Below are 26,538 nucleotides of genomic sequence, written 5' to 3' on the forward strand. Positions count from 1 at the left end.
CATTGTTAACATTTTGTTCCATTTACATTCAGTTCTATGTAAAACAGAACTGAAAATTTTTAATTACTACACATTATAAGTATATTCCCATATCATTAAAAGTCTAAAATGTCTTTAATAACAAAAGTTTAATGATTGCTTAATAGTCTACCATGTGGTCATGACATAATTTAATCAATCTATTTTTGAACATTTAGCTTGCTTATAATTTTGTTATTAAGTAATCCTTTGATAAGCATACTTATTCATAAAATTTAAGGCAGGATTCCAAAAATTGGAATTTCAAGATTTATTAAAAATTTTAATGTTCTTTATACATTATTGCATAAGAATTTAAAAATTATTTGTCTCAACTTTTAGAAGGAAAATTTATGATTAAATTTAATGACCTAAATACCACTTTTCTTTTAAAGAAAAATGCATATTCATATTTTCAAGTAGGTAGTTCATACTCACAGTAGAAAATTCAAAAGTTACTAAAGGACATACAGTAAAAGTGTAAATTTCTCTCCCACCCTTACACCCCAGTGGTACCAACTGTTAGGACTCGTGTGCATGATTCCAGAGCTAGTGGATGCATTTATAAATATAGATGTCCTCCCCCACCCCCAAATGATAGCATAGCATAGCCTTTTTTTGCATCTTGCTCTTTTCCACTTAATACTTATTGGAGAGCTTGTCTTTAGCAGTGTATATAAAAATGTCTCATTATTTTTAAGGACTACATAATATTTCTTCATTTGGATATGCAAAAACTTATTTAACCAGACCCCTGTTTCTGGACATATACATTATGTTCAGATTTTTGCCATTACTGCAGATGTATTGCTTTGTGTATGTACCATATATTTGTAGAATTCATATCTGAAAGTAAAATTGTTGGATCAAAGAAGTCTGTGCAAACATAGTTTTTTATTTTTCTGTTCATTGATTCATTCATACAGAATTTCATATAAAAATTAAGAGTGATGCTCAGAAATTTGTATGGTGGTTTGACAGGAATTTTATATCTGTTGAATCTAGTACTAAAAAATTGAGATTTGTATTTCTTCATTTTATTTTTCTAGTAATTAATTTTTATTGTATTTTATTTTTCAAAAGCATCTGCTCATATGGATTAGAACTTTTTAAAACCTGACCCTTCACTATAAATAATTTGAGAAGCACTGACGTAGACAGTTCCAGCTAGAAGGGAAAGTTACTCTGTCTGAAAGTAGAGTGAAAAGATGAATGTTAAATTCTCTCCTACTGTTTTCTAAGCCAGTGAAGTGTAATTGTGTTCATTTACCACGTCAGTATTTACTGGCTATCTCAGAATCTCCTTCTCCACCCTACAGATGACATTACCATGGTCATCTGCCCTGGAATTGCCAATCACAGCGAGAAGCAGTACATCCGCACCTTTGTCGACTATGCCCAGAAAAATGGCTATCGGTGCGCTGTGCTGAACCACCTGGGCGCCTTACCCAATATTGAACTGACCTCGCCACGCATGTTCACCTACGGTAAGCTGGGGCCACGGCCAAGCGGAGTCCCCCCCAACCTTTTTTTTTTTTTTTTCTGTTCCCACTGCAAGTGTGCTGCTCCGTCTGCGTCTGCCTTACTTTTCTGAGTTTAGAGTTTGTGCCCATGTGCAAGAGCTGGTGAGGCACACAATTGTAACAGCAGGGCATTTAAGAAGCTATGCCTCCCAACAGCAGCTTAGTGGGGCCCTGGAACCACCAGGTGCTGGATCCAACTTCCTCTCATCCCATCTCAGGGGCAGGAGCTAAAACTCACAGGGGAAGATCTTGCACAGCGCCCCCTGCTGGTAAGTTAATGCCCTTCACTCATCCCTCCAGACTCCTGTGACTGGCGGACAAGCATTGTGATGAGGCTGGTGGATGCCGGTGGGAAGGGAATCTGGTACCTTAACAACCCAGTGGCTTTCAGGCTGCTTGAGGACAGGAATTAAATCTCATATTCAGATACATGCTTCTTGCCTTTAACTGAAGTCCTATGTTAGGTAAGGCTCTGTGTTCTGGACTGCTCATTCTTGAATCTTACTTAACTCTCCCTTCAGATTAACTGTGAACACTCATAAATAATAAACACTTAAAATATGTGTCTGTATATATGTACCATCCTATGGGGTGTTCATAAGTAAATCAATTATAATGTGTTTTCATGGGAAACAAATGAAAATTATATCTATAATCTCACCATAACTAATTTTCTATTTCTTCATCCTCCCATTCTTCGATCTATGTGTAGTTTTTGAGTGCAGTCCTAGGGTGTATATCTATGGTGACTTAATTTAAATAATTTTATATTCACTAACATAAAGATGCATAGTCATTTAATCTTTTTAAAGAGCCATCTTGCTGTGATTACCCTGTTATAGTTTATTTAACCATTCCTCTTTGTAGTCATTTAGGTTGTTTAAAGTTTTTCAGCGTTTTAAATAACGAAGCTATGAATATTTTTACATAGAATCTTTTTCTTCTCTTTAATGACTTCTTGGGAGTAAATTTCCAGGAGTAGAATTTTGGAGTCAGCATTTCTTATGCATGTTTATACTTATTGTCAGATTGTCCTCCAGCAAGGTGGTTCCGGTTTATTCTGCCCTTGGTGGCATGTAAGGGCAGGTAGGGAAGCATGAGCAGGTTCGCCTGCTCTGTGCCTGGCTGGGGGCTCCCCATCCGCCCCTCCTCGGTATGCACTCCCACCTAAAGACACTCACTTTACAGACTCTCTTCTGTACAGCAGTTTGTTTAGTGGCTTGAAGATATAGGTGAAACCCCAGATTTACACATAAGACAGGAACATGGGACCCTGATGCTGGGAAAGATTGAGGGCAGGAGCAGAAGAGGGGGTGACAGAGGATGAGAGGGCTGCATCACGGACTCAAGGAACGTGAGCAAACTCCGGGAGATAGTGAAGGACAGGGAAGCCTGGCGTGCGGTAGTTCATGGGGTCACAGCTTTGGACACGACTTAGCAACTGAACAGGCACGTGGGCTATAGTGAGTAAGTGGGAGACAGGTTTGGGTCCAAAAGACAGAAACAGAATCTAACAAAAATGAAAACAGTGGGGGATGATGATAAGGTCTGGGACTTCCCTGGTGGTCCAGCGGTTAATACTTCACCTTCCAATGCAGGGGGTGCAGTTTCAGTCCCTGGTCACGGAGCCAAGATCCTACATGCCTTGCAGCCAAAAAGCCAAAACATTAAACAGAAACAATATTATAACAAATTCAATAAAAACTTTAAAACTGGACCACATAAAAAAAATCTTAAAAAAAAATAAGGTCCTATACTTGGAATACAAATTCATCTTCACGAGTAGAGAATGGGGAGGTGTGGCTTGCCTGGCCACAGGATCTGGGATGGGAGCATGAAGTGCTAAAAGCATAAAGTGTCAAGAATTCAAGAAATACCAGCGAGAACACTGATCACGTGCCCGACACAGGGAAACATCCATTTCCCTTGGACAGAATCCCTCCCACCTCCGCAGCAGCCCTCGAGGCTGTTAGTAAAACTGATGGAAAGACTGAAGCACAGAGAGGCTAGGTAATTCAGGCAGAGAGATAGAGCCAGTAAGTAAAACAGGCAAGATGAGAGCCTGGATCTGGCCGCCCCAGCCTCCAGAATCCTCGGAAAAGAGCTAGGTGTGTGTGGTCTAGGCCCCTGCCCCACAGCATGCTGAGCCATAGGGACAGGAGATTAGATTAGGGGGCATTCACACCCATATCCGGAAGTCTAGTGGCTAAAGGAGAAGAGAAGAGTTGCTCAGTGTGGGATGTGGTCACAGAGCGGCCACCCTGGCCCTGCCACTGGCTGGCCGTGTGTCCTTGAGTTTGCTTAACCTCAATTCCAGGTTCTTCATTGGCAAAGTGAAGATTACAATTTTACAATTAAATATGGGTTACTAAGGACTTAGCCGGCAATCGAGTGCCTAACGTACAGTAACAGCTTATTAAATGTTCGACTTACTCAGATACTTGAAGATCCATTAATGCTAGTGAGAGATTAGCAGTGTTCTGTGTGGCCAAGATAAATAAGTTTTCCAGGGGCAGATGGGAGTATCAATAATAATTACAGTACAGTATGATGAGTGAACCAGTAGAGAGTTCTGGCGGGCACACCACCGCAGTATAGGGAAACCAGCCTCTTTCTCTGTAGTCAAGGAGTCATTTGTGGAAGGAAGTGTTCTCCCAGAAAAAGCATTTGAAGTGGCTCCTCAGGGTGAGGATGGGGGATTTCCTTGGTGGTCCACTGGTTCAGACTCCATGCTCCCAATGCAGGGGGCCCAGGTTCAATCCCTGGTCAGGGAACTGGATCCCATGTTTGGCAACTAAAGACTTGGCATAGCCAAATAAATATTTTTTTTTTTTTAATGGTGAGGATGGTTGGAGCTCATAAATAGAGGGAAGAGCTGTAGGGGAAACAGTAGTACAGCTGCTTTTACGAGCATTTCACACCTAGGCTGGACATCAGAAAGGAAGAGCCTGGGATTAGATGAGTCCATGTAGGGCCAACTCAGCCCCCACATTTTTCATAGACATTTAACTGTTTCCTTCTTTGCTGTTGTCACCGTTTGCTTCATCAGAATTTTAGAAGTAAATTCCTATAGTGTATTATATTTTAGTAGTATTTCAGAAAGACAGGCGACCTAGAAGATGTGGATGATTTTTCTAGCTGTGCTATTTAGTTCTCTTGTTTATCAATACATCTTTGGCCTGTTCAGATGCATTGGTTTAACCATCAGTTAATAAGGTCAAACAAATGTGACCTTAGGTCAAAAATCCTGAACTCCAGTGCTTTGTTGAAATCCAAACAAAAACATCTCAGGTAGCCTTGAGAAGGTATTAGTGCTTCCATAAGCGCTGTTCATTCCAGGAGATGGTGGCGGACAGCAGGCCTGGCGTGCTACACTCCATGGGGTGGCAAAGTATCAGACACAACTTAGCGACTGAACGACAAAGTGCTATTGATATGACTTTAGCTTTTCTCTGGTGGCTCAGATGGTAAAGAATCTGCCTGCAGTGGAGGAGATCCAGCTTTGATCCCTAGGTCAGGAAGATCCCCTAGAGAGGGGAATGGCAAAACCCTTCTCCAGTATTCTTGCCTAGAGAATTCCATGAACAGAGCCTGGCGGACTACAGTCCATGCGGTCACATAGAGCTGGACACGAATAAGCAGGGAGTCTTAACCACTGGACCACCAGGAAAACCCCTCTACACCTAATATTATTCATTTTTAATTACTGTTGTTCTGTGATATCACTTAATTTCTGACAAGGTTCACCCTGACTCATAACTTCTTCAGTGTGTACTTTAGACTTTCCTGCTTGTTTATTTTTTACCATTGAACTTTAGAATTATTTTGTCAAGTTCTGTGTTGAATTTCTGTACCAGTCAAGATGAACTAGATTATGCTGTGGAAACAATCCCCAAATCTCAGTGGTTTAAAAACAAAGATTTATTTCTTCCTCAGACAACAAATCCATCCTGGGTTGGCTGAGGGGTTCTGTGTCCCATCCCCATCCTCACTCAGTGACCCAGGTTCACCAAGCAGCTTCCAGCTAGAGTGGTACCCATAGAAGTCACAACTGATTGGCCAAAGAACATCACATGGTCATGCCTAACTTCACTTGGGTTGGGGAGGTGCACTGCTCCCAGAGAGGGAAAGTAGATTTTGGTGAATTCTAGAAGGAAATGGCAACCCACTCCAGTGTTCTTGCCTGGAGAATCCCATGGATGGAGAAGCCTGGTGGGCTGCAGTCCATGGGGTCACACAGAGTTGGACGCAACTGAAGTGACTTAGCAGCAGCAGCGGCAGCACACTGTATTACAATTTTTTTTTAAAGGCTTTTTGATATGGACCACTTTTTTAAGTCTTTCTTGAATTTGTTACAATATCGCTTCTGTTTTCTGTTTTGTTTTTTTGGCCATGAGGCACGTGGGTTCCCAGCTCCCCGACCAGGGATCAAACCCACACCCCCTGCGCTGCAAGCATGGAGTCTTAACCACTGGACCGCCAGGGAAGCCCCTGTATCACAGTTTTGGAATAGGAATTTTATTGTATAAATTAACTTGGAGAAGTTTGTTGTCATAGTACTTTCTCATCCAGGCATATGGGACTTCCCTTGAAGTCTTTCTTTATTTTTCCCATAAAGAACTTCTGGCTCTTAGTGTATGTAGGTCCATGGTTATCAAGATTAGAATTCCCCTGGGGACCTTCTAAAAGATACCAGCGCCAGGGGCCAGGCCCCAAGAATGCACGGCGCCCCCAGCATGGAGAGCCATAGACGTAGCTCTTTCATATTGTTTGTTTCCCCTTCAGCTTTTCCTTTCAACTTTTCATTATACAATTGTTCAAACTATAGAAAAACAGAGAGCGTAGTAAAATGAACTCAGGATAAACCCATCACTTAATCTCAACTATTTCTTAGCTTTGGGCCAATCTTATTCCATCTATAAACCACCCCTTCCTGTGTCCCCCTTCAAAGATTATTTTGGAGCAACTCCCAGGCAGCCTATCGTGTCATCTATGACTGTTTCAGGGTGTGATGCTAAGGTACACATACTCTTTGTTTTAGTCTGCTAGGGCTACCAAAACAAAATACCACAGTCTGGTGGCTTTAACCACAGAAATGTATTTTCTCGTAGTTCTGAAGGCTAGAAGTCCAAGTTCAGGATGTTGGCAGGTTTGCCAAGGCTTCTCTCCTTGGTTTAGAGATGGCTCTCTCTCTGTCCACATCTCTGTCTGTATCCTAATCTCTTCTTATCAGGATACCAGTCAGATTGAATTGGGCTTCCCAAGTGGTGCTAGGGGTAAAGAATCCACCTGCCAGTGCAGGAGATGCAAGAGACTCTGGTTTGATCCCTGCGTCAGGAAGATCCACTGGAGGAAGAAATAGCAACCCACCCCAGTATTCTTGCCTGGAAAATTCTATGGACAGAGGAGCCTGGCGGGCTACAGTCCATGGGGTCACAAAGAGCCGGACACGACTGAGCAGCTGAACCACTGCCACGACCGTGTTGGGTTGGGGCTCATCCAAAAGACCCCAGCTTTACTTGACTACCTCTCTCCAGAAGCTCTGTCTCCAAACAGAGACATTCTGAGGTCCTGGGGCCTAGGACTTCTATATAGGAATTTGAGGGGAATGCAACTCAGTCCCTACCATAAACATAAACCATCATCACACCTGAAACGTAGTCCTTCATAGCCGTTCAGTTTCCCCAGCTGACTTCTTTGTTTTTGTTTTTCCTTTTTAATTATAATTTGCTCAATTCAGGATCGGAATCGGGTCCCATATAGTGCAGCTGGCTGAAAGGTTCCTTAAACCTCTTTCAAATCTCCTTCCCTCCACTTGTATTTGGCTTCCACTCACGTCAGCCTCCTCCGTGTGGGGTGACTGGATGTGACGTGAAGGAGGCGCCTGATCTGAGACATGCCACAGCCCACCCAGAACATACGCGGGCACCGGGCACTGGCCCGAGGGCCCGCTGACCTCAGGCTGCCCACGTCCTGTGCGGAAGGCCCTTCCCTAGCCCTCACCAGGTTGCTCCTTGTCATTCAGGCCTCCACCAAGATGGCACCTTCCTGGAGAGCCCTTCCGAGACTGCCCTCGACCCACCATTCTCATCTAATCCCCCTCTTTACGTCCGCCAAGGCACTTATGATTTGGTGAGACCGTGTACTTGTCTACCTGTTTGTTTCCTGTCTCTCCGTCCCCAGTGCCCCTCCACAAGCACCAGAGGTCTTTGTTCTCCTGCTGTGGCTCTCCGGTGTCTCTGCTTGGCCCCTAGAAAGTGCTCACTAGGTCCGTATTGCCTGAGTGAGGGCTGAGGGGAGGAATGTGAAATGACGGTTTTTCTGGATGGAAGGTGACGTGCAGACGGGCACGTCTCAAACAGGTGTGTCTTGTGGTTGTGTGACCTGCCCTTGTGCAAACTGTGTCATTCTGGAACAGATAGCAGGCCTTCCTGTCACGGAGATCCCCTTCTGGCCTTTCGAAATTGTGAGTTCAACCAGAGGCAAACTAAAGAGGGCATTAACAAGAAGCCCTTCTTCTTTGTTTCCTGTGTCCCACCCACTTCAGATCTCTCTGAGAAAACTGCAAAAAGCCTTTTCCTGCTTACCTACCAACTTTGTTCTAAACCACATAAGCACTAGTTCCTTGTTATTGGGCATCCTTGCTGATGTGATTAGAAATTTTTGGCCCTAGATCTCTCTTGAACAGAATTTCCTAAATGGATAACCGTATGTTCTTGTGACTTAGAATCACAGGAATCCTTCCTGCTGCCTTTGAAACATAAATTCATTAAAGGAAAATCCCACATGAAGCAGTTACCATTTATCTCGCATTGACAGTGCCAGGCACGCGCTGAGCATCCACGGGTGTTACTTCCCTTCATCCTCCTGATGCCTCGGAGGTTGGCATTAGTTTCCCCACTTGCCAGGCTAAAGGAGGGTAAGTACCTTGCCTGGGGTCACACAAGCAGAACGTGGCAGGACCCGCCTTCAAACTGTGTGGTTCTTAACCCCAGCTCAGTGCCACCTCTGGCATAGTGTTCATTTCCTATTTGAGATACTGCTTATTAGATAGAGTAAGGGGCTTCCCAGGTGGCTCAGACGGTAAAGAATCTGCCTGCAATTCAGGAGACAGGGAACTCTACTCAGTACTCTGTAATGACCTATATGGGAACAGAATCTAAAAAGGAGTGGGTATATGTGTATATGTATAACTCATTCACCTTGCTGTATAGCAGAAACTAACACAACATAGTAAATCAATAATACCCCAATAAAAATTTAAAAAACAAAGTTGAATAACTTGCTCCAGATCACAAAACTGATGAATGGGTGACCCAAGTTTCCCACTCAAGCAGTCTAGTCCTGGAGTCCATACCTTTTTTTTTTAAGCTTTATGCTACATTATGTATTTGGGTTTTTTTTTTTTTAATATTTTTTGTTTGTTTGTTACAACATTGCTTCTGTTTTATGTTTTGATTTTTTGGCCACAAGGCACGTGGGATCTTAGCTCCTCAACCAGGAAACCTGCATCCCCTGCACTGAGCATTGAAAGGCAAAGTCTTAACTACAGGATGGCTAGGGAAGTCTCTTGGAGTTCATGCTTTTGAACAACAAGCTAAACAGCCTTTTTAAAAAAAAATTTTTTTGTTGTTCATTTATTTCATTTTTGGCTGCATCAGGTCTTAGTTGTGGCACATGGGCTCTTCCTTGCAGCCTACGGGCTTCTCTCTAGTTGTGGCCCTCAGATTCCTGAGCGAGAGGGCTCAGCAGCTCCATGGCATGTGGGATCTAAGTTCCCCGACCAGGGATCAAACCTGCGTTCCTTGCATTGGAAGGCGGATTCTTAACCACTGGACCACCAGGGAAGTCCCCACACAGCCTTTCTGTGTAAGGAACTACATCCTGCCGATACTTCTAAGGAGTAAGGAAATAGTTCCCAGTCAGATATATTTTAGATTTAAAGCAAAAGAAGAGCGAGAGCTTCTCAGAGTCACAGAAATAGGCCTGGTGGGTTTGGGCTCCATTTTTTTTTTTTAATCTCACATCCTACAGACATTCATGAGGCCAGACCCCGAGATGAGAATACAGGTGGTAGTCTAAGCCCCTTGCTTTCCTCAAGCGCCCTGTCTAGTAAGGAACAGCTCAGCATCGAGGGAAGAGGTTGGGAGACAGTCCCAGTCAGGCTGCACTTGCTGGCTGGGCTTTTCCAAAAAGAACATTTACCAAACCGCATCTTTTTTCAGGACAGGAGCCAGATTTCCGTGTTTAATTTTCATAGTATGTTAATCTCCTGCACCTAGTGGATCACTCGGAGAGAGATGCTCAGGAGAGGCCTGCGGAAGAAGGCAGGGTTTCAGAGTCCAGCAGATGGGAGTCTGCATTCCCCAGCTGGGGAGGTCAGCAGTAATGTGAAGGCACACAGCGTGGGGTCCAGCAAATACCGCTGCATGGCCATGTTACTGCCTTTTTCCGTCTTCATTCTAAGTCTGTGTGTTCTGTGAGCCCACGTAGACAAGAAAAGGTGGAAGTTCACTGGAACCGTTAAAAGGCCTCGCCTCTAGGTCAGCCGACTGCCTGTGAACACTCACAAGGGTGAGACGCTGTGCTTACAAGAGCATAAATTGCTGTTTTGAATTTGGTCTGAATTCTGACTCTTTACATGCGGGGATGGCAAGGCCCCGGTGGTTATTTTGAAGGATGCAGTGCTTGCTCTCCAGAGGTGTAAACTTCAGAATTGGCTCCTTGCCAGATCTTGTGGGCCAGGGCTGAGGATGGGGCGGAGGCGGGGTGGTGGTGCATGTGGGGGTCACACACCTCCATGTTACTGGCTTGTTTTGTAGTACATGCAATGCGCGCTTGCTAAGTCGCTTCAGTCATTTCCAACTCTTTGTGACCCTATGGACTATACCCTGCCAGGCTCCTCTGTCCATGGGATTCTCAGGCAAGAATACTGGAGTGGGTTGCCATTTCCTTTCCCAGGGGATCTTCCCACCTCAGGGATTGAACCCGAGTCTCCTGTGTCTCCTGCATTGGCAGGTGGGTTCTTTATCGATAACTCCACCTGGGAAGCCCCAATTGTAGTATATGTTTATTTAGCTATATTTTAACTTTCTAAAATTTATTTTCATTCTTTAAAAATAATTCATCATCCCTTGCCTCAGAATAGTTCATAGATTTTTTTTTTTAACCAGCAGAATTTCCCTTTTGAAGAATTAAATTCAATGACATTATCTGATCTGACCAAAGACAAAATGTGAGGCCATTAGGATGAGTAGTAGAATCCACAGGGGTAAAATTTATTGATCTTTTTAATTTCTTATTTAAATAGGATTCTTTCCTGGATCAGACTGGGTCCATAACCCTGTCATCTGAATGAGATCAATGAATAACACTTGAAAATCAAGGAACACCTAGAAGTTGTGAATATTTTTTGAAGTGTATTTATCATACAGAGCCTAGTCTTTAATTGGAACACAGCAGTCGTGGACATGTGGGCTTGCTCTTTATTGACTCAACTAATTTTCTAACCTGGACAGTGTTTGGAATATAAGTAATTTTGTCAGCGACACTGCAAGGGACCAGTAAATTCAGAAAGTATTCTGCTCCATCTTTCTGTCTTGGGCAGAAGGCCGTATCCCAACAGTCCAGTGTTCATATTCAGAGCAGAGTACAGCTGGGTCAAGTCCACCAGCCAAGGAAACAAACTGAAAACCAAAATGATCCAGTTGTGGTTATTCTGACCTCCATTTCTAAGACTGACCCTGGAAATGTTATGACCAGAAAGAGCCAAGCAACAAAGGATCCATGAGTTTGATCTTGATTAGAGAAAAAAAAAATGGGATTTTTTTTTTAAACAGCCTTTTCTATATCGTATGAGAAGAATCAAAATAATAACCTGGCATTAGCCCCTATAAGGTGACCAAGTCTCTTAGAATCATGAACCTCCTAAGAACTTATGACCGAACACCAACCTAGGACATTTTGGCGTTGAAAATGGTCTCAAACTATTTACATTGCCTTTTCCTGTGAGTTTTAACAGTGAAGTGGGCTCTTCCCTTATTTCTAAACACTTGGCTTTCTTGCATTAGCATCAAGGTGAGCAGATGTGCCTAAAATCACAGCATTGTTTTTTATTGCTCAAAGGGGGAGCTCATTAATGTCCATTTGGGTTTAATACTGGAATTGTTTTTGTATTTAAAACTATCTTTTGTAATCTCAATGTAAGATCAGAAAGCTGTGCCTTACTTAGAGTACAATATTTCCATTTTAGAAGGGAGGGAGGCCCTGTACCTAGGGCGACCATATAATTTAGCATCCCAACCAGGTCACTTTTGAGAGTGAAAGAGAACTTTCCTCATAACTGCATCAGAATAACAGACAAACTCTGAGGTCTCTCTCAGGCAAACCCTGCTATACAGCAAGCTGTAGAGATCACCCATGATCCAGTACATCTTGCTACAAAGACTTGCAGATCAGTGATTTCCTGTTTTATTTTTAAATTTTTATTGATTTGTCTATTCATTTCTGACTGTGCTAGGTCTTTGTTACTGCACTCGGGCTTTCTCTAGTTGCAGTGAGCAGGGGCTACTCTTCACTGTGGTACAGGGGCTTAGTTGTCCTGGGGCATGTGGGATTTTCCAGAAGCAGGGATTGAACCCATGTTCCCTGCATTGGCAGGCAAACTCTTAACCACTGGACCACCAGAGAAGCCTGCAGATAGTGATTTTTAAAAAACTTCTACTTTTCCATAAGTTTCTCCTACCTACCATTTTAATTGCTGCAGACTGTTCTCAATCATATTCATGATTCCAGATGATAACCAGAGCTGGTTTGCAATTGGTTATACAATTGTGTATAATAATTGCAAGAGGATGCCATGGGGTCGGGGGGTGAAGAGAGAGAGGATGAGGAAGTAAAGGCAGTGAATTTGCAGAAAGTCAAGCATCTCAGTAAAACATCTGACAAGACCACCTGCTGAGAGGACTCGAGCATCGAGAGAGTTCCCAGGGAGGGGCCAGAGTTTGGGATGTGTTCGGGGGCATCCCATTTGCACTTTCAGGATGAGATTTAAATATTTAACATTCAGCTGGAAGAGGGCCGTATTCAGCACCCTGCACCCAAGGAAACAACGCCAAGAGCACTCACGCGCGAAAATCTTTGTTTCAGAGATAAAGACAAGGCCAATTAACATGGTGGGCCAAAAGGGCTCTCCCTTTATTTCTACAGCTGTTCTCTTCCCTGGGTGACTCAGCTTGGCAGTAGCTTGCCCACAGCTCGAAGAAATGACTCACACACCTTCACTAGGAAAATGCTAGGGACTGCGAGGCTCCTAGCTGCCTGCCAGCGGAACCATGTTGTTGGCTAACCAGATCATACTCGGGGGTTAAATTTAGGGGGAAGGCTATTTAGGTTCTTTTCCCCCGATCCCCTGTGCAGTCACACTGGGTGTTACTGTGTGGTCTCATTCCAAATGATTCAGACTTCCTCCTTGCCCAGTTCATTGTGGCACACCCACTATGTGCCTAGCATGGAGCTCACAGATGACTCAGCGTCTCCATCCACAAAGAACACCAAGTCTCTGGTTCTTGTATTCCAGCCCACTGAGTCATGTCGGTGCCATTTTGGGGGAATGTGGATTTGAAACAGTAACATTCAGACTGTCTTAGACTTGTCTCTGTTTAGGGGTGGGAGGTATAAGAAAAGGGTCTCTCCTGTCCTCCACAGTTGGCCTTTCAAAGATGGGCCTGTGGTACTCATCTCTCTAAGGCCAGTGGTTGTGGTAGTGGTAGTCGCTCAGTTCTGTCTGACTCTGTGACCCCACAGTCTGTAGCCCGCCAGGCTCCTCTGTCCATGGGATTCTCCAGGCAAGAATTCTGAAGTGGGTGGCCATGCCCTCCTCCAGGGGATCTTCCTAACCCAGAGATCAAACCCGGGTTTCCTGCATTGCAGGCAGATTCTTTACAATTGAGCTACAGGGAAGTCCTAAGGCCAGAGTAGTGTCTCATATTTCATTGTGTCTTAAAATTGCGGCAAGATTAGAGACCTCAATCTTGTTACTGGTGCTAATCCCTTAAGGATTAAATATGTAGAACCGAATTAAAATCTTCCTAGTATTAAAAAACAGATTGCTGTAGCTCTTAATATCAGGTTAGCCGAAAAGTTTGATCAAGTTTTTCCATAAGCTGTTACGGAAAAACCCAAACAAACTTTCCGGCCGGCCCAGTAAACACACCCAGGAAGGGGTTCCCAGACACTGAGGAACTGAGGGTGTTTGGTAACTGACATCGGGTGGAGATTTTGGGAGGACCCAGCGTCTACCCAAACGCTGATCCTGGAGGTAAGCAGACACCATGGCTTCGCCTTTCCCTTGCCTGGGAGAGACAGCAGCCCTGCACAAACACCCAGCAGCTTGTCCAGGATTACGCGGGCCTGGCCTTTTATCCACATCAGAAGTGCTTGGATTGAATTAACTTGCAGCCCCTAAAGCACCTACACAGTTAGCTGTAACTGCTCCTCAGAATCCGCCTGCTGATGCAGGAGACTTAGGTTTGATCCCTGGGCCAGGAAGATCCCCTGGAGAAGGAAATGGCAACCCACTCCAGTATTCTTGCCTGGTAAATGCCATGGACAAAGAAGCCTGGCAGGCTACAATCTATGGGGTCATAAAACAGTGGGACACAACTGAGCGACTAAACAACAGTGTTTCACTTAGCGTAACGTCCTCAAGGTTTGTCTTTGTCACAACATGTGTCATGGTTTCCTTACTTTTTAAGACGGAATAATATTCCACCAAACACATGTCAATATCTGGTTTATTCATTCATCTGTTGATGGACACTTTTGTTGCTTCCACCTTTTGGCTGTTGTGAATAAAGCTGTCATGAACATGGGTGTCCTTAAATGATATTTTAAAAAGAAAAAAGAATTAACGCTATACCCTGTCTAAGCCCTTTACCTATAACATCTTACTTAGTCCTGACTTCACCAGCTTCTCAAGGGGCCACTAGCTGGTATCATCCCTCCTGAGCACACTGGGCCCAAGTGCCCTCTCCATTCAGAAGTCTCCTCTGTGTTTCTGAATGGGTCTGCCTCCCTTGACACCTGTCTCTACGTCACCAAGAACATTTTACCCTAATCCCACAGAACATGTTGGCCATCCCTCTGGACTGAAGTTTGTCTTTCCTTCTCCCTGCTGGCAAGGCGATCCTGTAAATAACATCCACTTGGTACTTTTCTTAACACCATGAATCACTGTACATGTGGGCATAGCATCTTGTTTTGTAGCCTAAGATGCTGATCCCTAAGAGTATTGCTCTTGCTTTTGTTTTCCTCTGTGTGTGAACCGAGGTGCTCATGCACACCTTGAATATATGTTTTGATTTCAGTGAGTATGGGAGGGGCTTCTCAGCTCCCGCCTCTGAAGGAGCATGGCACATGCGTTTGGTAAATGGCCCCTTCCCTCATGGGCGCTACTTATGCTGTGTTTCTTCACACTGAGGGGCTTCTTGGAGCTTCTCTTGTTGGTCAGTTGCTAGGTCATGTTCGACTCTTTGCAGCCCCATGAACTGCAGCACACCAGGCTTCCCTGTCCTTTACTATCTTCCTGGAGCTTGCTCAAACTTGTGTCCATTGAGTCTATGATGCCATCCAACCATCTCATCCTCTGTTGCCCCCTTCTCCTCTTGCTCTCCATCTTTCCCAGCATCAGGGTCTTTTCTAATGAGTCAGCTCTGCATCAGGTATGCAAAGTATTAGAGCTTCAGCTTCAGCATCAGTCCTTCCAATGAATATTCAGGGCTGATTTCCTCTAGGATTGACTGATTTGATCTCCTTGTTGTCCAAGGGACTCTCAAGAGTCTCCTCCAGCACCACAGTTCAGAAACATCAATTCTTTGGCACTCAGCCTTCTCTCCAGGTAGCCAAAGAGAAGTCTGGTTTCTCTCTCTACACACACACCCAAAATACCTGCCGTCCCTCAGCATCCTCAGGGAACTGGTTCCGGGACCCTCTTGGACACCAAAATCCATGGATGCTCAAGCTCCTTATATAAAATGGCATAGTATTTCCATAAAACCTAGGCACATCCTCCTGTGTACTTTAAAATAGTGGTTCCCAACCTTTTTGTCACCAGGGACCGGTTTCGTGGAAGACAGTTTTTCCATGGACCAAGGTGGGGGGTGGTTTGGGGATGATTCAAGCGCTTTACATTTATTGTGCACTTTATTTCTGTTATTATTACATCAGCTCCACCTCAGATCATCAGGCATTCGGTCCCAGAGATTGGGGACCCCTGCTTTAAAACATCTCTAGGCTACTTATAATACCTGATAATACCATGTAAGTGCTATGTAAATAGTTGCTTATGTACGGCCAATTTAAGTTTTGCTTTTTAGAACTCTGGGATTTTTTTCCCAAATATTTTCAGTCTGTGTTTGGTTGAATCTGCAGGTGTAGAACCCACAAATACAAAGGATGGTCTGTATACTGACATTTCTGTCTCTCTCTCTTAATGCCTTGGCACCCACTTAAGTAACCCTCCCAGCTCACATTTTCTCCAAACTTTGTTGCATCTGAAATGACCAAGTTCTCTTACCTCTCTGTCCACAGGCTGCACCTGGGAATTTGGAGCCATGGTAAACTACATCAAAAAGACATATCCCCTGACCCAGCTGGTGGTCGTGGGCTTCAGCTTGGGCGGTAACATTGTGTGTAAATACTTGGGGGAGACCCAGGCCAACCAAGAAAAGGTTCTGTGCTGCGTCAGCGTGTGCCAGGGCTACAGTGCACTGAGGTGAGTGATCCTGGCCACGTGCTCCCACTTCCTCCTGCCACTGGTCCTCCAGTTAGCTTTCATTTATTGAGATGTCCCCAGCACACCAGACGCTGGCCCGTGAAGACCTGGGGAAATGCTAGGGCAGACTAAGCAGAAGTGTCTGGGTCTTGGTTTCACCTTGCTTTGCTTCCACATCGTATACTGGAGTGGTCCTCTCAGACCCTTTCAACCTGGGATATGCAGCTGTATTTTGGGGGTCAGATCTGTAATGGAGTAAGCCAAAGCGCCCCCCCAACCCTTTAATAGCTGCTGTTTCCCTTTGGAGTCTCTGAGATGACTTATGTTCTTCATGCTCCAGGAGTTTTATAGAACTGTGGGTTTATGAAAACACAGGAGACTTGGCAAACCAGGGTCTGAGAGCTGGACCACCTTATGACCCCAACCCCTCCTACCTGCCGAAGAGTTGAGTCTCGGATGGCATCTGAAGGGATCTGTAGAAACTGTTTAATCCGTGCCCTCACTGTCAAATAGTCATCTCTCTCAGCATCCCAGGATCACACATAAGAGACGACCTGCTGGGTAGAGGTTTACTTCCCCGCTTAGTCCCAACAACAGAAACCCGCAGGATGAGTCCTAGGGGGACACTTGTCTGCTCTGACCTCCCCGCCCAGATCAGTGTTGTCCTCGACCACTCCAGAGTCACCACGCACACACATTCACACACATACACACGCACCCATACACATACACACATACACGTTCATGTACACACACCCATACACATACACACTCACAAACATGCACGTTCATATATATACACCTATACATGTACACACATACACACACACATATACACCCATACACATACACACATACACACTCATACACACACACACACCCCCATACACATACACACATACACATTCATGTACACACACCCATACACACACACAAACATGCACATTCATATATACATACCCATACACGTACACACATACACACTTATACACACTCACACACAAACGTACTCATATACACACACATCTCTCCAGATTCTTTAAATGCATTCATATTTTTCCTGTACTCACTCCTCATGATAATGTCTTTTGTGTTATAAATGGTTAATGAAGAAATCTAAAATCACACACACAAAAAATAAAAAACAAACTCCCTGCCCTGATTGATGCAGTTTAATACCGCAGTCCTTGTAGACAATCCTTACTTTTTGCCTCACCTGTATCTCTCGATGTTGTTTAAACCTATTTTGTCATTTCTAATGGATAAGGGGCTATGTTATTTCTAAAAATATCTATTACTGGAATTTGAAATCAACAAATCCAAAGGGCAAATGCAGGCTCAGAATTCAGCCTCTGCCCAAGCCTTAAAGCTTGGCCAAAATGGGGGATTTAAATGTACCCCAAAATAGACAGGAAATACTTCCCTGCTGGAACCTTTCCTGAGTTCCAGGGCTGAAGCCTGGGTCCCAGTTGTCCTCACCTGCAGTAGGGGGGTGACAATAATCGGAACCTCCCCTGTGGCGCCATGGTGAGGGTCAAATGAGTTCATGAGAATGAACTACTTGGAACAGTGCCAGGCACGTAGAAAGTTGTCAGTAACTACCAATTATCATCATTATGCATTGTCAAATGAGAAGTGGGCTATATCAGGGGATCGTAGGATCACAAAGACCAATCTAGAGAACTAGTGACTGCCACACTTCGTTAAGAATCACTTGGAGGATCATGCTAAAAATAAATTCATTTTCTCGGGCCCCAGCCCTGGAGATCCTGATTCGTGAGTCTGGGACATGGGGCCAGGAATCTGCTTTTGGACGCATTTCACCGGTGACTCCTGAGGTGTTAGCCATGTTTAGCAGTCACTGGGCCCAGGGACCTCAAGGGTCTCTCCAGCTCTGTTGCAGGCTAGGTTATTCTCCTCATTCTCCTGTTGGGAATCCTCCCCTTCAATTCCCCTCTACACTCTGGTTTGAATCAGGACATGTTCCTTTGTGTTGACTTGGCTAGAAATACTCAACTCCTGATTCTCAGTCATGATGTAACCAGAGTTACCCAAAGCCCCATCCTTGCCAGTACCTGGGATCTTAGAGCAAAGAGCAGAGGGCACGCCCCAGGATCCCGGGTAAATCAACTCTCGTCTGATTAGCGGTCCAGTTTTTTGGCCAGGCTTCTAGTGTCTGTAAAAATCAGAGTCCCTTCCTAAACCAAGCGCTGTCAAGTGACTAGAACACTGACTTCGTGTTCAGAGAGCACTGGGTTTGACAGGAACGAGAATGTAGGACGAGTTTGTTTTCCCTGTTTTTTAATGCGCAGAATCGTCAATTAACAGCCTTGTTTCATTTTGCTGCAACAGCGCCATCTGCTGTTGGCCAAGCCCACGACTCGCACAATTGAGGATCCCAGGTATGGGTTTAAGCTAGGAAGCTAACCAACATCTGTGAGGTGGTCTATGCACTTTGCAGACGTGGTCCACACCACTTCTCTTTGAGGCCTCAGAGATCTTTATATTCATAATCATTGTCACATCAGTTGTCTGCAAAGAGAAGAGAAACAGGCAACTTTATCCTCTGGAGCAAAGAGATCCAGGCTAAGATCCTACACCCTACGCACAGGAAAACTGGAGGCAGATCAGAGACACGGTCGTCTTATGTGTGCTGGGGCCGCTCACGGCTCAGGTCCCCTCAACGTTTCAATGAGATCTACTCGCCAGGAGACAGTGCCTTACTTTCAACCAGCGTAACCTTTTTTTTCCTGCCAAGGCTTGAGGGCAGTGAGCCTTTTCCGCACTGGAATGATGGCAGCCATGCTTCCTTTACACGGAGGTGAAGCGGGGAGGGCCCATCTGCCGCTGCAGGGGCCACACAGGAGTTCATGCTTCTGGTAAATCCCTCCCCTAGTTGAGTCTCCAGAACCGCTCGTCAGTGATTCGTCCTCTCCCTCTGGCTTCTCATCCCGTAACGCACCTCCCCATTAGCCACAGCCAGTTCTAGGCTCAGAAGCCAGCCCCCGCTTGCTGTAGTTAGCAGAGTCTAGCTGCTGCTAAACTAGCTCACGCTTGATGAGGTTCTGAACCAGCAAAGGAGGGTGACAGATGTCCCCAGACTACACTGTATCCAGCAGACTTAACTCGTTCCCTCAGCACAAACAGCTGCTAACTGGCCCTGGAAATGTGTGTGTTCAGACTCAGCCTAACTCTCTGGTTTAATTAGTCATTTAATGCTGTTAGGAAGACATGCTGCGTGCTCTGTCGTTCAGTCATGTACGACTCTGCAACTCCATGGACTGTAGCCCTCCAGGTTCCTCTGTCCATGGGATTTTCCAGGCAAGGATACTGGATTAGGTTGCCATTTCCTTCTCCAGGGGATATTCCTGACCCTTGGATCGAACCTACATCTCTTATGTCTCCTGCATTGGCAGGCAGATTCTTTACCATTGAGCCACCTGGGAAACCCCTGATTAGAAATTGGGGCATCTTGAAAGAACTTTATTGGTTGAGATAGGTAGATATATGGATGGGTAAAGCACTTCTTGCCTGAGCCATCTGCTTCCCAGGCTGATATTCTCTTTATCCTCATGAGATGTATGCCCAGGAGCCTGCCCATCCCCCAGACCTCTTCAGCTGAGGCCAGAATTCAGACCCATTCTTAACACCACTGGTTGGCCAGCTCTCCACTCACTACATGCACCCCTGTCTGCCGAATTTCACCTGCTAGCAGAAGCAATGAAAACACCACCAAGGCTCCCAGGGCGACCTCTGTCAGGCCTGAGATGGAACATACCTCACCCATAGAACAATCTTGGTGTGAACATTGCTTCTCTAATTCAACCTCCTAATTTAACAGATAAGGACACTGAGGCTTGGAGCGGTGAAGTGGCTTCCACAGAGTTTGGTGAACCACCCAGTGGGGTCAGATGGGCCATAGTTCCAAGTCTCTGTGCTAACTCATGCCCACCGGGAGGCCTGGACGTCTTGTTAGACCATCCCATCACCAGCCCCATTCCCTGGAGCCTGGTTCTGCCTCCTCCCTTCTCTCACTACAGAAACATGGCATATAAATTGGAGCTTGGCTTCAGTGGGAGCTGAAGTTCCCAGTGAGGTTCTTGTTGGGCCAGGTGTACAGTGGTTCCAGACCACTGCTGATTTTTCCTCAACCCTAAGAAATAATTGATGAGTTTCATGGTTAATGGTTAAAACTGACTTTAATCCTCAGTTCTCCTCCTCAGGGTAGATAATTTTCAGGAGATCATAATCCAGAAGATTTTCTATTTTCTGTCTTCTTCTCTTTCTCCCTCTTCATTATTATGGAACATTTTAGATACACACAAAATAAAAGCAATGGGGTATTGGACCCCTGTATATCCACTACCAGCTTCAAGCGTGCTTAACTTTTGGCTACTCTTATTTCCTCTGCACCTCATTCACACATCACTCCCCTGTAAGCTGGATTATTTTGAAGCAAATCCAAGACATTATGTCATATCATTTGTAAATATTTCACTTGGTAGCACTAAAAAGACTCTAAGAACTTTTTATTTTTAATTAGAGTGTAATTGCTTTACAAGGTTGCCGGGGTCCAGCCCCAGCAGGATCCAGGGGTACCCTCAGGATGATGGCATAGGTGAAAGGATAGCAAAGCAAAGAGAACAGAGGCTTGACCTTCCTTGATTAACACAGAAAGCCAGTAAAGCTCCTGTGTTCCAAGGAGTCATCCTGAAAGAAGAACAGAGAGAGAAAAGGAGGGAAAAGGAAAAAAAGAACAACACAGGGAGACCAAGCTTTGGTGAGTGAGGCCCATAACTTTATTTTCAAAAGGAACTTTTATACCTTGACTTGTACATAGAAGGAAATAAAAGATGCAAAGTCATTCATAGTCAGCCCAACATTACATCTGTTTTGTCTTTATCAAAACCAGGATTTTTTCTGCTTACCTTTCCCATAAACAATGTTGTGTACATTATCTTCTGGCCTTGGAGGCCTGTGGACATTTTATGACCCTTTTTTGATAAAGGCTGCTCAACCAGAAAACTTATTTTCCCTTAAAGTGTTTCTTCTTTATTTCTCCCAGCCTCAGAAAGTACTAAACAGAGTTACATTCTCACGGAGCAAAGGAGCAGTGGGCAAGAACCAATTAGCTCAAAGGTCTGATGTGGCTAATTCCAAGGCTTCTACTTATTTTTCTTACATTCCAACTATGTTAACTAATGCACTCCCAGGTGCACAGTGGATAAGGGATATGGGCACTTGGCAGCAAGCATTGGCCCAATAATGAAGCCCTTTACCAGTACTGTCTATTCTAATAATTTTTCATCCCTTAAAGGACTCTATGCTCATTAGGACTTTTAGAATGTTTTGGCTTCCCATGCCTTTCAAGGTTGGGGAGTTATGAACAATCATGTGTGTTAATTGCAAGAGTATGGATAAACCTGTCAGGCAAGCTAGAAAGCCATCAGAGGGGTTTGAATTGAAACACTCCTATCATGCCCATTAACTAAAGCCCTAAGTTGATTTTTTCCAGAGAAAGGTGGTCAGGGATAGCCCCCTGTTAATGTCAGAAGAGTTGGTGAAAGGCACAAAATAGTAAGACAGATTCTGGTTTTGGGGTAGATGCTCGAGCAGATTCAGGGGGTCCCTTGAGGCCTGATCTGCCTTTGCCTGTCAGCTTCTCTCCGCATGACCTTTGTCATGGGTGGGATCTCTCGTGGTGGCTCCCGGCACAAGTTTGTGTTGGTTTCTGCCATACAACTAAACCGGAGTCAGTCATAAGTATACCAATGTCCCTTCCCTCTTGAACCTCCCTCCTACCACCCCTCTAGGTTGTCACAGAGCACCGGATTGAGCTCCCTGGCAGCTTCCCACTAGCTATGAGTTTTACACACGATAATGTATGTTTCAGTGCTACTCTCTCAATTCGTCCCACTCCTCTTCTTCCCTCCTGGGTCCACATATCTGTTTCCTATGTCTGCGTCTCTTATTTCTGTCTTGCAAATAGGTTCATCAGTACCATTTTTCTAGATTCCATATATATGCATTAATATACAATATTTGTTTTTCTCTCTAAGAACGTTTTCTTAAACATAATCACAATATCGTCATCACACCAAAAGATTATTAACTCTCAATATTAATATCATCCTGTCTGTAGTCAGTGTTCAGATTTCCTTGATTGTCTCACAGAAGTTTTTTAACAGTTTCTTTGAATCAGAATCCCCATTATGTCCACGCACGGCATCTATTGATTTGTCTCTTCAATTCCTTTTAGTCTATAGGTTTCCCTCTCTTTTATTTCTTCTCAGTTTGTTGTTGGTGCTGGTATTGAAGAAGGTCTTTTTTTAAAGAGATGAAATGAATGGGTTTTTTTTTAGTAATACATTGATCTCGATTATGCTTTATTAAACTAATATAAAATTAAGTTCAGTCCCTTAATTTTATACTCAAAGGTGATGAAAGACATCCCTTAAATATATTGAATGATAAACCAAAGATACAAGAATCACTGTTGGCCAGTGTTGACTGAGTGAATATTGGTCCCAGCATCCTTATCCCCGTCCCTCCTTGAGCCCCAGGCCCCCGTGAGTCCCCAGAGCCTTTCAATGAGTGGTTTCTTGGGTTGGGATGAGATGGTTGGGTGGCATCACCAACTCGATGACATGAGTTTGAGCAAGCGCCAGGAGTTAGTTATGGACAGGGAAGCCTGGCGTGCTGCAGTCCAGGGAGTTGCAAAGAGTTGGACACAACTGAGTGACTGAACTGAACTGAACTGAACCTCTGGGGTTATTCAACTAAGAAACCCACAGAACTGAAGCGTCTTCTCATAGCTCAGGTTTATGATCAGTGCCCCCTCCCTTCCCTACGTCTGCTGTCCCTCTAATATGAAGGTAATACTAACAAAAGCAGTTGGAAGGTCAGCAAAGGGAGAAATAGATGAGGGCAAGACTCCTTCTTCATTTCTAGACTATTGACTTTCTGAGGAAGGGGCTGTTTGGGTCCAACGTCAGAGAAGAGGGACCCACCCTGGCAGCAGGGTGCAATTCACAGACTGGGTGACACCCTTCTGTGACACCCTCACGGACCAAGAAGCAGGTGTCCACAGCCCTGCCTTAGCTGGGGTCCTGCCTAAGGTGATCTGGCCCATCCTTTCTACTCATGAAGTGTTTGAGGAGCCGCCTCCAGCCCCCCATGGATTTATGGAATGACCTTTTGACTTTTGAAAGCAATGTTAGTCTTCACCGTACACTTTAGCCTGTGTTTTATGAGCATGTCACAGGCCGTTAAACCCACCAACTCTTTCCCTTTTAACTTCCCACTAGCTCTTATTTTTTAACTGTGATGTTATGGGAAATGTTTGCTATGTGCCAGAACTGAAGTGTGACAGCTTTTGGGAAATAATTTTCATAACTCCTTGGGTTTATATATATATACATATATATATATGTGTGTGTGTATATATATATATATATTTGAAAATGTTTTATTTGTATTTCTTTGATTATATTTTTCATTTTAATCAAAGCTTTTGTAAATTGTTTTGATCATGCCATTGCCAATATTTTTGCTTTCATTATTTAAATTTATTTATTTTTAATTGGAGGACAATTGCTTTACAACATAGTGTTGGCTTCTGCCATACATCAACCTCATCCTTGTTTTTTGTTTTTTTTTTTTAATGCCTATGAACCACCCTTTCTCTCAGGAGTCCTCTCTCTGGCCATCTGGGAAATGAGACCATTGTGGGCATAGTGACACCCAGATTCATTCCCAGGGTGGAATCAGGCCTTGAGACTCAGAAATCTGCAGAATGGAGGTCAGCAAGGACGCCATGGCAGCTGTGTTTGGGTTCACACCCAAGGGAAGAAAGCACAGAGTGGGGAGGGCTGAATGGCAGCCTGGGAGTCACCACCCTGGTGTTTGTTCACCTGACATGTGGGCAGAGAAATCTGGCTGCAGAGGAGAGCAGAGGAGGCTGGCCCTGTGGTCTCCTCCCACCGCACAGGGTGGTGATCTGAGCAGGGACGCTTGAGCCACGCCAGCCTGGGTCACACTCAGCTGTACCTGACCACTGTGGTGAGACCTCTCTGAGTCCCTGGTCTCCTGATCTGGAAGTGGGGATATTACCTGTCTAGTGACCCCCCTGGAGAAGGAAATGGCAATCCACTCCAGTACTCTTGCCTGGAGAATCCTGTGGACGGAGGAGCCTGGTGGGTTACAGTCCATAGGGTCGCACAGAGTCAGACATAACTGAAGCGACTTAGCATGCATGCATGCATTGGAGAAGGAAATGGCAACCCACTCCAGTATTCTTGCCTGGAGAATCCCAGGGCCAGGGGAGCCTGGTGGGCTGCCGTCTCTGGGGTCGCACAGAGTTGGACATGACTGAAGCGACTTAGCAGCAGCAGCAGTGCTTTACAATTTAAAAAGTTTCAAGTGCCATTTGCAGAGACGTGGATGGACCTAGAGAATGTCATACGGACTAAAGTAAGTCAGAAAGAGAAAAACAAATATCATAGAATATCACCTATTCATAGAAATCTAGGAAAGTGGTAGAGATGACCTTATTTACAAAGCAGAAATAGAGATACAGATGTAAAGAACCAAACTTATAGACACCAAAAGAGGAAGGGGCAATGGGAAGAATTGGGAGATTGGAATTGACACATATACACTGCTATGTATAAAACAGGTAACTAATGAGAACCTACTCTAATGGCACAGGAAACTCTACTCAATGCTCTTTTGGTGACCTAAATGTGAAGGAAATCTAAAAAATTGTGTGTATATATGTACATACAGCTGATTCACTTTGTTGTACTGCAGAAAGTAACACAACATTGTAAAGCAACTATACTCAGTAAAAATTAACTTTAAAAGTTTCATGCACATGATTTCGTATAATCCCATAATAACCCTTCCACCCATATTGCCCGTTCCCCTTCCCTCTCCCCACTGATAACCACTAGTTTATTTGGTGAGTCTGCTTCTTTTTAGTTTTATTCGCTAGTTTGTTGTATTTCTTACATATTCCGCACGAAAGTGATAAAATGAAGCGTTTTTAGGTTTTGTCACGCACTTATCTTCTCCACACACCCCATCCCTACGCACAGTCCTGTTATTAAGCCAGAAAAACTTGCTTGCAGGGTAGAAAGCCAAGGAGAGAAACCGTTCAAATGACAATCGAAGCAGGTCCTGTGACAAAGACCTAAGAGACGGAAGAGGGGTCAGGAGTGTCGCCGGCAAAGCCCGTGGCCCCAGAGACCTTTCGGGCCGGAGCCTCTCGTTGAGCAACGTTCATTCACTTAGTGTTCGGGTGGCTCTGCCCTTAGTCTGAGGACCACATGTTCAAGCCCAGGTTCCCGCCGAGGGAGCCAGCCCCCTCCAGTGGCGGGAGCTCTGCTTCCTGCCCCCGGCAGCCCCAGCCTCTCCACTCCAGGACGGATCCCCGCTTCTCACTCTTCCCTTGTGGCTCTTCCAGGGCCCAGGAGACCTTCATGCAGTGGGACCAGTGCCGGCGCTTCTACAACTTCCTCATGGCCGACAACATGAAGAAGATTATTCTCTCGCACCGGTGAGGCACCTTCCCCTCCCTCGGGAGACAGTACCTTTGTTTTTTGGGGTTTTTTTTTTTGGCTGCAGCAGGTCTTCATTGCAGCCTGCAGGATCTTTAGTTGCAGCATTTGGGATCTAGTTCCCTGACCAGGGAATCAAACCCCAAGCCCCCTGCTTTGGGAACATGGAGTCTTAGCCACTGGACCACCAGAGAAGTCCCCCAGACAGTGCCTTTCTGAGCTTATTTCACTTAACGCCAAAATTCCTCTTTCTCTAGGATAAAAAAAAAGGAGGCAGGGTTGGTACAGACTCTCTGCTGACTGCTTTGTGATTTGGTTAGAAACAAATTTGTCCCAAGCTCCCAAATTAACCATGGAAGCTATACTGCTTCCATATTTTTCAAAAAATTCAAGAAGGAAGAGAAACCATTTCCACACCATTCTTTCCCAAATGAGGGCCATCCTGGGGCTTCCCTGATCGTCCAGTGGTTAAGCCATTGAGCTTCCAATGCTGAGGACACAAGTTCAATCCCTGGTCGGGGATCTAAGATTCCACATGCAGCCCCCCAAATTTTTTTAATTTTTAATTTTAAAAAAGCAAAGTTAATTATTAAACAAAAAAATGAGGGCCATCCTGAGGGTGGCTTGTCACTGTGGAGGAATGTTTCTCTTTAGGAGACTTTTG

The 26,538-nt window shown here is 44.7% G+C and overlaps 1 protein-coding gene across 1 annotated transcript in view; it reads left to right on the forward strand.

The window, feature by feature from the left end:
- ABHD2 (abhydrolase domain containing 2, acylglycerol lipase) overlaps positions 1-26,538 on the forward strand; it is a 107,321-nt gene that overhangs the window by 70,802 nt on the left and 9,981 nt on the right. The window contains exons 5-7 of the mRNA XM_055556592.1: positions 1,338-1,505; positions 16,131-16,314; positions 25,781-25,873. Coding sequence (XP_055412567.1) covers positions 1,338-1,505; positions 16,131-16,314; positions 25,781-25,873 — 445 coding nt within the window. The remainder of the gene's footprint in view (positions 1-1,337; positions 1,506-16,130; positions 16,315-25,780; positions 25,874-26,538) is intronic.

Source organism: Bubalus kerabau, chromosome 19, assembly GCF_029407905.1.
Source record: "Bubalus kerabau isolate K-KA32 ecotype Philippines breed swamp buffalo chromosome 19, PCC_UOA_SB_1v2, whole genome shotgun sequence".
Taxonomy (NCBI): domain Eukaryota; kingdom Metazoa; phylum Chordata; class Mammalia; order Artiodactyla; family Bovidae; genus Bubalus; species Bubalus kerabau.